General features: G+C 58.0%; 1 protein-coding gene across 15 annotated transcripts in view; it reads left to right on the top strand.

Moving 5' to 3' along the window:
• The window catches only part of STRA6 (signaling receptor and transporter of retinol STRA6), a 31,962-nt gene extending 19,714 nt beyond the window's left edge, over positions 1-12,248 (top strand). For 14 of the 15 annotated variants that reach the window (XM_070269116.1, XM_023653760.2, XM_070269119.1 and 11 more), the window contains 11 exons: positions 990-1,057; positions 1,246-1,322; positions 1,596-1,657; positions 2,553-2,715; positions 6,397-6,472; positions 7,526-7,659; positions 9,051-9,168; positions 9,251-9,352; positions 10,092-10,255; positions 10,536-10,685; positions 11,316-12,248. In XM_070269116.1, the coding sequence (XP_070125217.1) occupies positions 990-1,057; positions 1,246-1,322; positions 1,596-1,657; positions 2,553-2,715; positions 6,397-6,472; positions 7,526-7,659; positions 9,051-9,168; positions 9,251-9,352; positions 10,092-10,255; positions 10,536-10,685; positions 11,316-11,485 (1,284 nt within the window). In that variant the 3' untranslated portion in view covers positions 11,486-12,248. Of the gene's footprint in view, positions 1-989; positions 1,058-1,245; positions 1,323-1,595; positions 1,658-2,552; positions 2,716-6,396; positions 6,473-7,525; positions 7,660-9,050; positions 9,169-9,250; positions 9,353-9,545; positions 9,647-10,091; positions 10,256-10,535; positions 10,686-11,315 lie in introns of all 15 variants that reach the window. The other variant, XR_011439446.1, reaches the window with a different exon arrangement.

Consider the following 12,248-nt stretch of genomic DNA (forward strand, 5'->3'; position numbering starts at 1 on the left):
AAGAAGGAGTAAGGTCTGGAGGAGGGGTGGGGAGTGAGGGGAGAAGAGGCCCCGGGTCCCCCAGGGGCCCGCATGACTGGGTTTGGCTCTCTCATGGAAGCAGTAGGGTCCTCAGGACTTGTCACTCCTCCCCTCCTTATGCTGACCCTCCTCCGGGCATGCCGTTGTCCCCTCATTTTTATAGCTGGCTCAGAAGGGGGGCAGCCCCGGGGGTATACACGCACCAGGCAGGCTCTCCCTCCTCTTCCAGGGATCTTTCCTGCCTCGCCTCTCCCTCCACCGCATGCCTTTCTTCTTGAGAAGTCTTGGGAGAAATAAAATCCTCTTTGGCCCTTGGTCAAAGACGTTTAAGCCTCACAGGACACAGTCAAGCTTTGAGCTGACCCACACCTGCCCTGGATCCCAGGGTTGCCATGGCCACAGGTGACAGTGGCCTATATTTTCCTAACGATGAGGGGCCAGGGGCTCGCTCCATCTTACCATGGGCCTCTGCCTCTTGGCAGGCAGCTTAAGGCTTGGAATGTGGCTTAGACAAATCCAGTCACCCTTGTGATCTCCCTCGAGTGGGAGGAGAGGCCTGGGGGATCTGACCTGGAATGGCCCCGTCCTGTGTCTTGGTCAGGGATGTGCCCAAAGGACACAGGCTCCCTTTTGCCCCAGTCTCAGATAGCAGAGGCCAGAGGGCAGGAGGGAAGCAGTGGTGAGATGTGACTGAGTAAAGCAGGAGAGGGTTGGAGATAGATCTGAGGAAGAACTTCCCAGTGTCGCTTTCTTAAACAGGAAACTGATTAGTCTCGCATTTGTGGAGGAGGAAAGGGTGGCTTTGGGGGGCATGGACCTCAACCCCACCAGTTGGCCCTTCTCCGTGCTCCACCACAGCTGAGAAGTTTTTATGGACCCACTGGGTGTCCACTGTGTCCCCTGAGCCAGGGCCCTGTGGAGGGCTTGAGGCAGGTCTCATCAGCTCGTCCATTTGTCTGTCCCCACAGGGGCTGCAGAGCAGCTACTCTGAGGAATATCTGAGGACCCTCCTTTGCCAGAAGAAGCTGGAAAGCCGGTGAGGCCCTGGGCACACAGTCTGGGCCAGGGCACAGCACTGAGTAGGCAGCTTGTTTGGGAGGCTGGCACTGGGCAGCACGGTGCGGCAGAGACGAGGGATGAGCCAAACTCTGGGCTCGGGCTCCAGCTCGGGGCTCGGGGCAGCTGCTTCTCCTGAGGGTCCTGCTTGCCTGGGTCTGTCCGCAGCTCCCGCACCTCCAAGCGTGGCTTCCTGTCCCAGGCCTGGATCTGCTTCAGACAGCACATCTACACTCCACAGCGAGGTATGGCGTGGGGAGCTGAGGTCAAGAGTGACGGGTGACCTCACCCCTCCCTTGCACAGAATAGCTGCCATGGAAGGCCAGCTCCTACCCTCCCAAAATCTTGTCTTCAGGAGGAACAACCCCAGCTTGGGACAAGGGGAAGCCCGTGGCCTGGCCTTGGTGGCCCAGGGTCCTGTGAGCCCTGGCCCTTTTCCTGGGCCCCTTGGGAGGGATGGGGCTCCCAGGCCTGGGTAGTGCTGGGGCTCACCATGACCCTCCTTTTGGGGACTGCAGGATTCCGACTCCCCCTGAAGCTGATGCTTTCCGCCACCCTGACGGGGACAGCCATCTACCAGGTGTGTCCTGCCTCTGGAGTGCCATTTGCCTCTGGACCCTTGCCCCTGCCCCCAAGCCTGTGTCGGCTCAGACCCAGCTCAGCTCTCCAAAAACCCTGCCCACAGTCCTGTGCAGCTGCCTCCGGCCATCTTGGGAATGGTGGCCTACCCAGAAGACAGAGCCTTTCAACGCTTGTCGGCTCACACAGAGTCAGAGCTTGAGTTTTGGAGTCACATAAACATGGATGTAAATCCTAGCTCCATTATTTACCTCCTGTGTGACCTCGGGCAAGTTACTCAACATCCCTGAACCCATTAGCTCAGCTGTCAAATGGAGGAAACAGAATTACTTTCCTGTTTGGGTAGTTGGGAAGATTTAGTGAAATAATGTGTGTTTGATAAATCCCCACCATCACCCCCCCCAAAAAACCCCCACAAAATCCTGGGAGGTACATATGATTTTTCTGCATTTTACAGGTGGGGGAAGTTGAGGCTCAGAGAGGTGCATTTGACTTGGCCAAGTTCCTACGGCTAATATCAACAGGGTAGCCAAGATTTGATCCCACACCTGTCTAGCTTCAATGCTTGTGCTCATTTATATGACACTTTGTTTTCTCCAACATGGAAAAGTTAGAAACTTTCTGTTCTGAAGTTTAGATAGATAGACGATAGACAGATGGAGGTGTACACAGACAGGTGTTCTGCTTGAACGCGCTCCTGCGGCCTATTAGGCGGAAGTGCATCTGTGATGTGCTCATTAGGGGCGTGAGGAAACTGCTCTAAAGGGCAGAAGAGAACGTCATGATGGGTGACAGGCACGTGGATGCAGCCGCGTGAGGCCAGCGTCTCCCCATTAGCTCAGACACACTTTTCCTGGGATGGGAGGGCCTGCACCCTCATTCTGGGGCTCTTCCAGGTGGCTCTGCTGCTGCTGGTGGGCGTGGTGCCCACCATCCAGAAGGTGAGGGCGGGGATCACCACGGACGTCTCCTACCTGCTGGCTGGCTTCGGGCTGGTGCTCTCAGAGGACAGGCAGGAGGTGGTAGAGCTGGTGAAGCACCACCTCTGGGCTCTGGAAGGTGAGGCCTCCCGGGAGTGCCTGAGGACCCTCAGCGAAGAGGACGTGAGCCGGGATGCCTGAGCTCAGTCCCAGACTGCCGCGGACATGCTGGATGCCCTTGGGCACGTCTCTTCTCTTCTCTGTATCTTCATTGCCTCATTTCTAAGTTGGGGCGGTTGGAGCTTCCAGTTCCAAGTGTCTGAGACCTGAAGGGTCATCTCAGCAGCCCCTCGTCATCTTGGGTGGTGTTTCCCACCCCCACCCAGCTCTGTAGGCACGGAGGTGGGGTAGGCCATGGTATGTGTGAGCTGAGGGGACAGCCCTGGCTCTTTTGCTGAGGGTGGGGATGGAGGAAAGGAGGCAGTGATGGGTGACAGGGGCCAGGTTCTGAGCAAATCCCCATGGCAGATGGATGGGGTCGGGTAGGGTGGATGCTTTCTCTTCCCCAATCCCTGGCCCTCTGGGCCACTTCCTTTCTCCTTCCCACCCTTGACAATGAGCCCTCAGGCCAGGGAACCATACCAGCCTCCCCTTCTGTGGTCTGGTGCCTCCTTCAGCCCTTAGCCTGTTAGCCACCTCCCCTACCTCCCAGGCCCTCCCAATAGCCTTGTGGGGAGGCTGAGAAGTGTCCTCACTTGCCACTTGGGAAGGATTTGCCTGAGGTTATCTAGCCAGGCAGAAGTGGAGCCAAGAGAAGAATGCAGTCTCCTGATGCCTCCCCTGGGGTATTCTCTACCACCTTGGGACAAAACCTGGTGGTCAGGACCTGCATCGTGGGGCCTGCATCCTTTGCCGAATTGGCAGTCCCTGGCTGGTATGGGCACCCGGCTCCTGGAGAGTAATATGTGATGATCGGAGCTTAGGCTGCCAGTATTGCAGGTGGAAGTGTGACTTTTCTGCATCTGTTCCTGACGATTAACATCATCCTTGTCCCTTAGACTAGGCATGTTGGGAATGGAGAGGGGCAGGGAGTGGTGGGTGGGCAGAGGTGTGTGCAGGGACTGCTTCCTTCCCTGACCATCACTCCCACCATCTTCCTGAGCGCCTCTGCTCCATACCAGAGGCTGCCCTGGAACTGCAGTTGAGGCCCGAAGCTGGACAAGTGACAAATTCTGGGAGGACTGAAAATGGCATCTCCAGGGAGATTTTCCAAGTTGGCTGCAGTCTGGGCCACAGGCAGGAGCAGACGTGGCCCACTTCAGCCCACATCCAAGCTCAGACCTTGTCACAGCAGCCCTGTTAGGTCAGCATCATCGATGCCATCTCACAGAGCGGGAAATCAAGGGTCCAAGGCAGGAAGTGGCATGTCCAGGACAATGGATCCTGCTTATAATCAGAGCTGCAGTCTCCAAGCTCAAATACTCCCACTTCGGATCTTCTTGGACTCAGGGGTCAAACAGAGCAGTGTTTACTCTCCCAGGTCACAGACAAGGAAAACTGAGGCCCAGGAGGATTAGAGATATGCCCAAAGCACTCAGCAAGCCAGGGGTAGAACGGAGATGAGATCTGGGCTGAGGGCCCTTTGGTCTGTTCTCAGCTGAAGGAGCTAATGTCTTCTGAGCTCTGAGAGCCTGTTTAGGGCTGCCCACCCAGCTCCTGGACCATAAGCCTAGCATTGCTCACAGAGAGCTCACACTCTGAGTCAGGCAGACTGGATTAGAATCCCTGCTGCATCGCTCACAAGCTGTGGGACCTGGGGCAAGCCACTTCACTTCTCTGGGCCTCAGTTTCCCTACTTTCAAAATGGGTGCTGAAGCTACAAAGGCAACCTTGTCCTTGAGGCCCTTGATCGAGTCGGGGAAGACAGATCAATCTGCAAAGCAGGGCCCAGAAGGAAGCAGGTACAGGGTCCCAGAGAAGGCAAAGAGCAGGAAGATTTTATGGGTACTAGGATTTGGAGGGACCCAAGTTTGGAACCGATTGAGGGAAGAGAGGAACAGGAGGTAGACAGATGGAGATCAAGGCCAGGTCTGGGGCCAGCGAGCTTGCTCACCCCTCACCCCGTGTCAACATCTTCGCTCAGCTGGGCAGGCTTAGCAGGCAGACCCCTCACCTCCTGGCAGAAACCGTCCAGAACACACTTTCACTGGTGCCGAGTGGCTCCAGAAGGACAGATGGAGCAGGGCAGAGCTGCGCGTGCCCAGGGCTTTCTCCAAGCCTTACTTCTCAGAAAAGTGCCCCTTCTGCCACTGGAGGAGTGAGCCAGGGCCAGGTAGAGAGTCCTCAGGTCTCTGCAGCAGTCCTTCTCAACCCTGGGTGCACCTGAGAATACCTTGGTGACTTTGTAAAAGGCCCAAGGCGAAGTCCCAGGCCAGACTGCAGAAGCCCCGAGGGTGGGCCCAGCGTTTGTGATGGAACAGCCCTCCTGGTGGTTCTGAGTCAGGCCCGAGTTTGACAACCGCAGTAGCGGGCACTCTATACGTGTCAGTTGGTGGATTGATTCAATCAATTGCCGGTAGAAATAAATCATTAAGGCTGTGTCTTACGACAGCCTCAGCGCAGTGGTTCTCAAGCCTGGCTGCACGTTGGAATTACTTGGGTTGCTTTCACAAAAGCTAAGGTCTGGGTTCCACGCCCAGAAATTCTGATTTAATTGGTCTAGGGGGCAGCCTGGGCCACGAGGATTTTAACAGCTCCAAGCGATGCTAATGTGCTGCCAGTGCGAGACCCACTTCTCCAGCACCTGTGGCTACTTGGAACTAGTGCTGCCTTTTCCACGGGTGTTTGCTCCCCTCCTGAGTCTCTTGTGGGGACACAGGAACCAAGAACACTTCCCTGGGCTGACTGATGAGTTCAGGGTGCAGGCACCCTGGGCTCATTCTGGGTCTACTTGGAAATGGTTGCACCCCACTCTGTCACTTCCTGGCAGTGTGGCTGGTGGGTCAGGCCCTTTCTCTGTGTCTCAGCTTCCTTGTTGGTCCCGTGTCTTCCTGTGCTCTCCTCTGGGGTTGCTTTGATGGTGCAGAGCCGGGCTGGATGCAGAGGAAGGGTGGAAGGGTTGCAGCCCCGCATCCCTGCCGTACTTAAATCTCAGGCTTGTTCACAACACCCCGTGTGTTCTCCCCCAGCCCCTGGGGTTACAGCAAACTCATGATCCATGTGCATGGCGCAGGGGGGCCAGGAGCTGGGGAGGACAGGCCACACCCCGGGAGATAGGTGGTTGCTGTCGCCTCCTTCATTCTGATCGACTCAGCCACACTGACGTGCACTCACACCCTCTGTGTCTGAACAAAGGCCTCTGATGCAGGCCCCGGGTGGCTTTCATGGCTCACATCATGCTGGGAGATGGGCAGCCCAGCAGGGTCCTGAGCAAGCTGAGGCTGGGAGATGAAATGATCCCCTGAAGGCCACACGGCCAGGAGGCTGTGGAGCTGAAGTCAGCTGCCATGTTCGATGGAGTCGCTCACTGGAGGTCACACAGCAATGGAAGAAGCAGCCAGGGTGAGAGCCAGGTCTGCAGCCTCAGAGCTGGTCTCTCTCCCTGTCTTGGCCACCACTTGTCTCCTGGCAGTATGGCCTGCTGAGATCATCAACTTATACTGGATCTGAGAACGGGGCATGTGGCAAGAGGCCTCCACTCAGGGTGGGGTGTGGGGCAGGGGTAACCACCCCCCAGGCTCCAGCCTGGCAGCATTTCAGAGGCCCCCAGGAGACCCTCCAGGCCCCGACCTCCCATTTTGCTCCCTCTCTGCCCCTCCAGTTTGCTACATCTTGGCCTTGGTCCTGTCTTGCTCACTCACCTTCCTTCTGCTGATTCGCTCGCTGGTGACACACAGGTTAGTGGCAGGCTCTGACTCCCCAGGGCAGATGGGAGAGGGATTGGGGTCCTAGGGGCCTGCAGGACTCCTGACCGAGGTGGCCTGTAGGGGAAGCCCTGGGGCTGGAGGGAGGGAGAGCCTCTGCAGGCCTAGGTTGTCACTGAGCCCACCTGCCAGCTGCGCTGTGGTGGGTGGAGAAGGTGGGCATTCCTGTCTGGTTGGAGAAACATCTGTGAGTGATATAGGGCCTGACTGACTCGGGGCTGGCGTGGGGAGGCAGCCCTCTGAGAGGGGCCACCCTGGGCGGGCTGCATCAGGCAGGGAAGGGCCTGGGAAAGCCGGCGTTCTACCTGGCAATGGACGAAGAGGGAGGAGGGGCAGCAGGAAGGGTGCTGTGCAGGAGGACCTGTGTGAGCAGGAGCTCGAGGCTGGAGCGAGCCTGACCTGTGCGGAGGCAAGGGAGGAGGCGGCTGCGCTGGTGTCGGGACACTGGCCGTTTCATGGTGAATGATAAGGAGCGCTGAGGAAACATGAGCAGAGGGAGAAGGTTCTAGTTGGGAATAGCCTGGGTGGGAAGAGGAGGTCCGGGTACTTAGCAATGTCGGAGAACTGGTCCGTATGCCCAGTGCAATTGTCAGGCCTCAGGGGTGCTGCCCAGGGATCTTTTTTCACAGGGTTGGTCCTGCTCAAGCTGGCATTCAAGGCCTTCAAGACTTTGCCTGCCCTGAGCTGTGGCTGAGCTGCGTGCGAGTCATTTTCCCTTCCTCCTGTTGTTTCTCACTTTTCTGATTTGGTGTGGGTTGAGTCTTCTGCCTGAATTTGCCTTCCTTGACCTCCACCCCGCTCCCCACCAGTTTACTCTTGTTCATCCTTTAAGACTCTATTCAGACATCACCTCCTCCGGGAAGCCCTCCCTGGCCTCCCAGGCTGGGGTGGAGCCTCCACTGGGCTTCCCTGCCCACGGCCACGGGTTGTCATTAGACTGGGACTTCCACCCGAGGCTGGCCGAGGGGAGGAACGTAAGGAGTGTGCGTGCTCCCTGAGATCCCTGCCTTCCCCGCCCCACCCCAGGGCCAACCTGCGAGCTCTGCACCGAGGGGCTGTGCTGGAGCTGGGCGCCCTGCCCCAGAGCCTCCGCCCCTCCCGCCAGGCCATATTCTGTTGGATGAGCTTCAGCGCCTACCAGACTGCTCTCACCTGCCTTGGTGAGTCCCATGCCCTCTGCCTGGTCTCCGTGCCCCGACACTAACCCCAGGGGGACGGGGGAATGCTCAGCAGGCCTTGGCTGGCCCTAGGCATCTGCCTGTGATGGGCAGGCTCCGGGGCAAGAGCAAGAGGAGGGACCCGCTTTGCCTTCCCTGCCCTTGGGAGGCTCACTTGGGTAGGGGGCAGGGGGTGCAGGAGCCCTTGAGGAAATGATACCCCTCACATGAGTACAGCCCCTGGGTGCCACTAGGTGTTTACACAGAGGAGGGACCCAGGCCTGGAAGGCAGGAAGTTCAATGAGGTGCATTCCTGCTTGTTAAGTGACGGCTATGCCACAGTGGGCTGCCTTGGGAGATAATGAGATCCCTGTCACTGGGGGTATGCAAGCAGGGTTTGTGGCCATTGTGGGGGGCTGCAAAGGCAGTCCCGCCCAGAGGAAGTTGAACTAGATTAACTTCCAGGATCCTTCGCAGCAGAGTTTCTTATTTTTTTTCTTTTTCTTGTGTGTGTTTTTTTTTTTTTTTTGAGGAAGATTAGCCCTAAGCTAACTGTTGCCAATCCTCCTCTTTTTGCTGAGGAAGACTGGCTCTGAGCTAACATCTGTGCCCATCGTCCTCTACTTTATATGTGGGACACCTACCACAGCATGGTGTGCCAAGCAGTGCCATGTCCACACCCGGGATCCGAACTGGTGAACCCCAGGACCCCGAAACGGAATGTGTGCACTTAACTGCTGTGCCACCAGGCCAGCCCCTCAGCAGAGTTTCTGATTCTCCCCTTGGGCTCTGCATTGAATAATGCTCTCTGCAATGTGAGGGAGCTGGGGTCTCTTACTCTCACCTCGCGGGGGAGGAAGAGAAGGACAGTAAAGGAGCAGAGAATTACTAGCACTAAATGTTGCAATTCCTCATCTTGGTAGACCTTATACCTCCCAGCCCTGTGGTACACATTACCCCATGTAAACAATTAGCCAATTGTTTCAATTGACAACTTTCCGGCACCCACCATATGCCAGGCTCTGGCCAGCAGGAATGCAAACATTAATTTAAAATGCGGTCTTGTCCCCAGGGACTCAGAGCAATTGGGGGAGAACAATGTTTGTAAAGCACTTGTGGTTTTCAAAGAGTTGCCACAGACATTATCCCATTGGATCCTCACGACAGCCCTCCAAGGTAGGGACCACTGTCCCCATCTTATGGAGGAAGAAAGCGAGGCTCAGAGAGGCAGAGTAACTTACTCCACGTGGCACAGCTAGGCAGCAGCAGAGCAGGGGTCTGAAACCAGGTCTGCCCAATTCCACAGCCCTTGGGTTCTGGGGAGTGGCAGGGGTGGGCTGGGTCCCGCAGAGCCTGAGTTTTCCCTTCCCCTCCCCCGTTCCCCGCGCCAACAGGGCTCCTGGTGCAGCAGATTGTCTTCTTCCTGGGGACCACGGCCCTTGCCTTCCTGGTGTTCATGCCAATGCTCCACGGCAGGAACCTTCTGCTCCTCCGAGCCCTGGAGTCCTCATGGTGGGTGAGGCAGGGGTAGAGGGCTCTGGGACCCCTTCCCAGAGGGCCACTAACAGTGACGCCCTCCCCATGCCATCCGCAGGCCCTTTTGGCTGACCTTGGCCCTGGCTGTGATCCTGCAGAACGTGGCAGCCCACTGGGTCTTCCTGGAGACTCGCCATGGACGCCCAGAGCTGACCAACCAGTGAGGCAGCTCCTAGGCTTGTGGCTCCCTCAGGCCCTCAGCTTCCTCTTTGATGCCTCTCTTTCTGTGCACTTCTGCCTTTACGACCGTCTCTCTCAGGGAGTCCAGAGAGTAGTGAAGAAAGCTTGCCTTACACAGGGAAAGGGGGCAGTGGCCCAGCTTACTCCAAAATACTTCTCTGTTTACCTGTTAGAAATACCCCCATGAGCCTTTCCTGCTGTGGGGATCAGCACTGCTCTCTCCTGGACCCTCTGTGCCCTCAAAAGCCTGTGCCTGCCCCACTGCAAGAAGGAGGTTAACAGAAACATTAATTCCGTGTCAGATAGCAAGGCTGTGGGCAAACCTCAGCCGAGGAGGGACTCAGAGTCAGTGCACAAGGGACCCAGAACGGGGAGGAGGGAGACACTGAGGTCATGGAGAGAACCCGGTGGACCTGGACTTAAACCCCAGCTCTGCCAATCACTAGCCAGTCAGCCTTAGCTAAGTCACCCAATCTCTCTGGGCCTCAGTTTCCCTTCTATGGAGGGAGTAATACTGCCTGTCTCTCAGGTGGTGGGGAGGGTGAGCTGGGTTGAGAGAGCGGCCCCAGCGCAGGGCAGGCTGCGCAGAAGGTGCACTCAGTAAGCAGTAGGCACTCAATAAATCCATAGCAGCTGTGGTCATCCAGGTCTGACACTGACCCTGAGGAGGGGACTCTGTGTGTGGGGACCTGCCTCAGCCTCTCCTCTCCCCCACCCAGGCGAGCGCTCTCCGCAGCCACCTTCCTTCTCTTCCCCATCAACGTGCTGGTGGGTGCTGTGGTAGCCACATGGCGAGTGCTCCTCTCTGCCCTCTACAATGCCGTCCACCTCGGCCAGATGGACCTCAGCCTGCTGCCACAGAGAGCCGCCACTCTTGACCCCTGTAAGGTCGCCCGACAGGGGCAGGGCGGGGGTGGTTGCTCAGGTTGCCCGAGCGTGAGGGACGGTCTACCCTGATCTCATGTAAGTGTGAGTCTGTTCCCGGAGGATGTGTGCATCCACGTGCCATGGGTGTGCAGCGGACAGCATGTCCACATGTGCCCACGTGCAGTGCGTGTGCCGTGTGCTCAGGGGCCCACGTGCTTGCATGCAGGGTGTGCAGGGCACTCCCCGTGTGTGAGGGGCTGTCTGGGGGCCCCTCCCCAGCACTGCCATCCCCCCAGGCTACCACACGTACTGCAACTTCTTGAAGATGGAGGTCAGCCAGTCGCATCCGGCCATGACTACCTTCTGTGCCCTGCTCCTGCGAACGCAGAGGCCCCGGCCCCCAAGGGCCCCCCAGGACAGCCTCAGACCAGGGGAGGAAGAAGAAGGTGCGCTTCCCCCGGGGAATGGGGGATGGAGCCCACCCCGCTGCTCCCAGGAAGAAGGCATGCCCTCTCCCTAACACAAGGTCGTGAGCGCCACTGGAGAGAAAGCCCATTTCCTCTTGGCAGTGGCGGCCTTTGCGGGGAGAGGGGGTGGGGATGTTCCTGGTCTGGCTCAGGGTAACGTTTCCCATGTTCTGAGCACATACTCTCTCTCCACATGCCCGGGCACACACCCTCTCACACAGCGGAATGGCTGTCACGCTAAGGTTCTGTCACCCCAGGACACCCCCCCTGCTCTGTGTGTCCTCCCCCTTCCCTCTTGCCTGGAAGTCTGTAGTAGGAACGGGGACGTTCAGCTGGCTCTAGGACCTTGTCCCAGCCCTGCCTCCAGTCCCCTCCACAAAGCTTGTCCTCTCCCTCTTCTCTCTGCTACCCGCAGGATGACATCCTGAGCCTTTCAAACACCCCTCTGCTTCTCCCAACTTCCCAGCCTATGAGCCAGCACCTGGAACCCCAGTCTCACCAGCCTCTCCCACACTGCACAAGGGACTTTCAGACTCTGCTCAGGTCTAGGTGCCAGGGCACTTGGCTGGGTGTTTATTCAGTGACTCACAGAAGGTCTCTCCCTCTCAGGGATGCAGTTGCTGCAGACCAAGGACCCCACGGCCAAGGGAGCAAGGCCCAGAGCCCACCGAGGCAGGGCCCGCTGGGGTCTGGCATACACGCTGCTTCACAACCCAGCCCTGCAGGCCTTCCGGAAGACAGCCCTGTCAGGTGCTCGGGCCAACGGTGCCCAACCCTGAGGGTAGGGACGGCCAAGCCACCATGTCCTCGTCTGTGCTGGGATGCTTCCCCTCCTCCCAGCCCACTCCTTCCTCGGCTCTCCCAGCATCACCCCAGCCATGGCAGCCTCTCTCCTTGGCACCAGCTCTGCCAGCAGGTCCCCCGGATCAGGGCCCCAGTGACCAGCCCCAGAGGCTGAGGGTCGCCGTGGTTGGCTGGAGGTCTGTCCGCACTACAAGCATCCGGAAGACTCTGATCTGTCCCCTTGACCTTGGGAAGCCAGCGAAGGCTCTGGAGAAAGCAATCAGTGGTTTAGGCCCTTGGCCGGGGAGCCCGTGGAAACTGGGCAGCCACATCTGGGCTCCTCCCCGTGCTGGCTCTGCTGTCAGCCTCCATGGCCTCCCTGAAGCCTCCTGACCAGGGTGGTGACTCAGGCGGGACAACCTCACATTCCAGCTCAGACCCACCTCAACCTTGGACCGCACCACCATGGAACCAGACACAGTGCTTCCTCTTTCCTCCAGTTCTCCCCCTCCTGCCCGGGGGCCTCATGGCCTGTAAGGCAGCCCAAGAAGAAGCCGTGGGCTCCTACCGGGCAGCAAAGTCATAGCTCAAACCAGGCCCCACAGCGAGCTGCCCACACTTGAGAGCATGATGTTTTTGTAGTTGGTATGCCTTTAGATACTATGAAAGAGGTTAGTGTGTTCCCCTTAATAAACTTGTCCCTGAGAGCAGTCCTCCCAGGGGGAGGGGCACCGGGGAAACCGCCCACGCTGTCCAAAA

The sequence above is a fragment of the Equus caballus genome, chromosome 1 (assembly GCF_041296265.1).
Source record: "Equus caballus isolate H_3958 breed thoroughbred chromosome 1, TB-T2T, whole genome shotgun sequence".
NCBI classification, from domain to species: domain Eukaryota; kingdom Metazoa; phylum Chordata; class Mammalia; order Perissodactyla; family Equidae; genus Equus; species Equus caballus.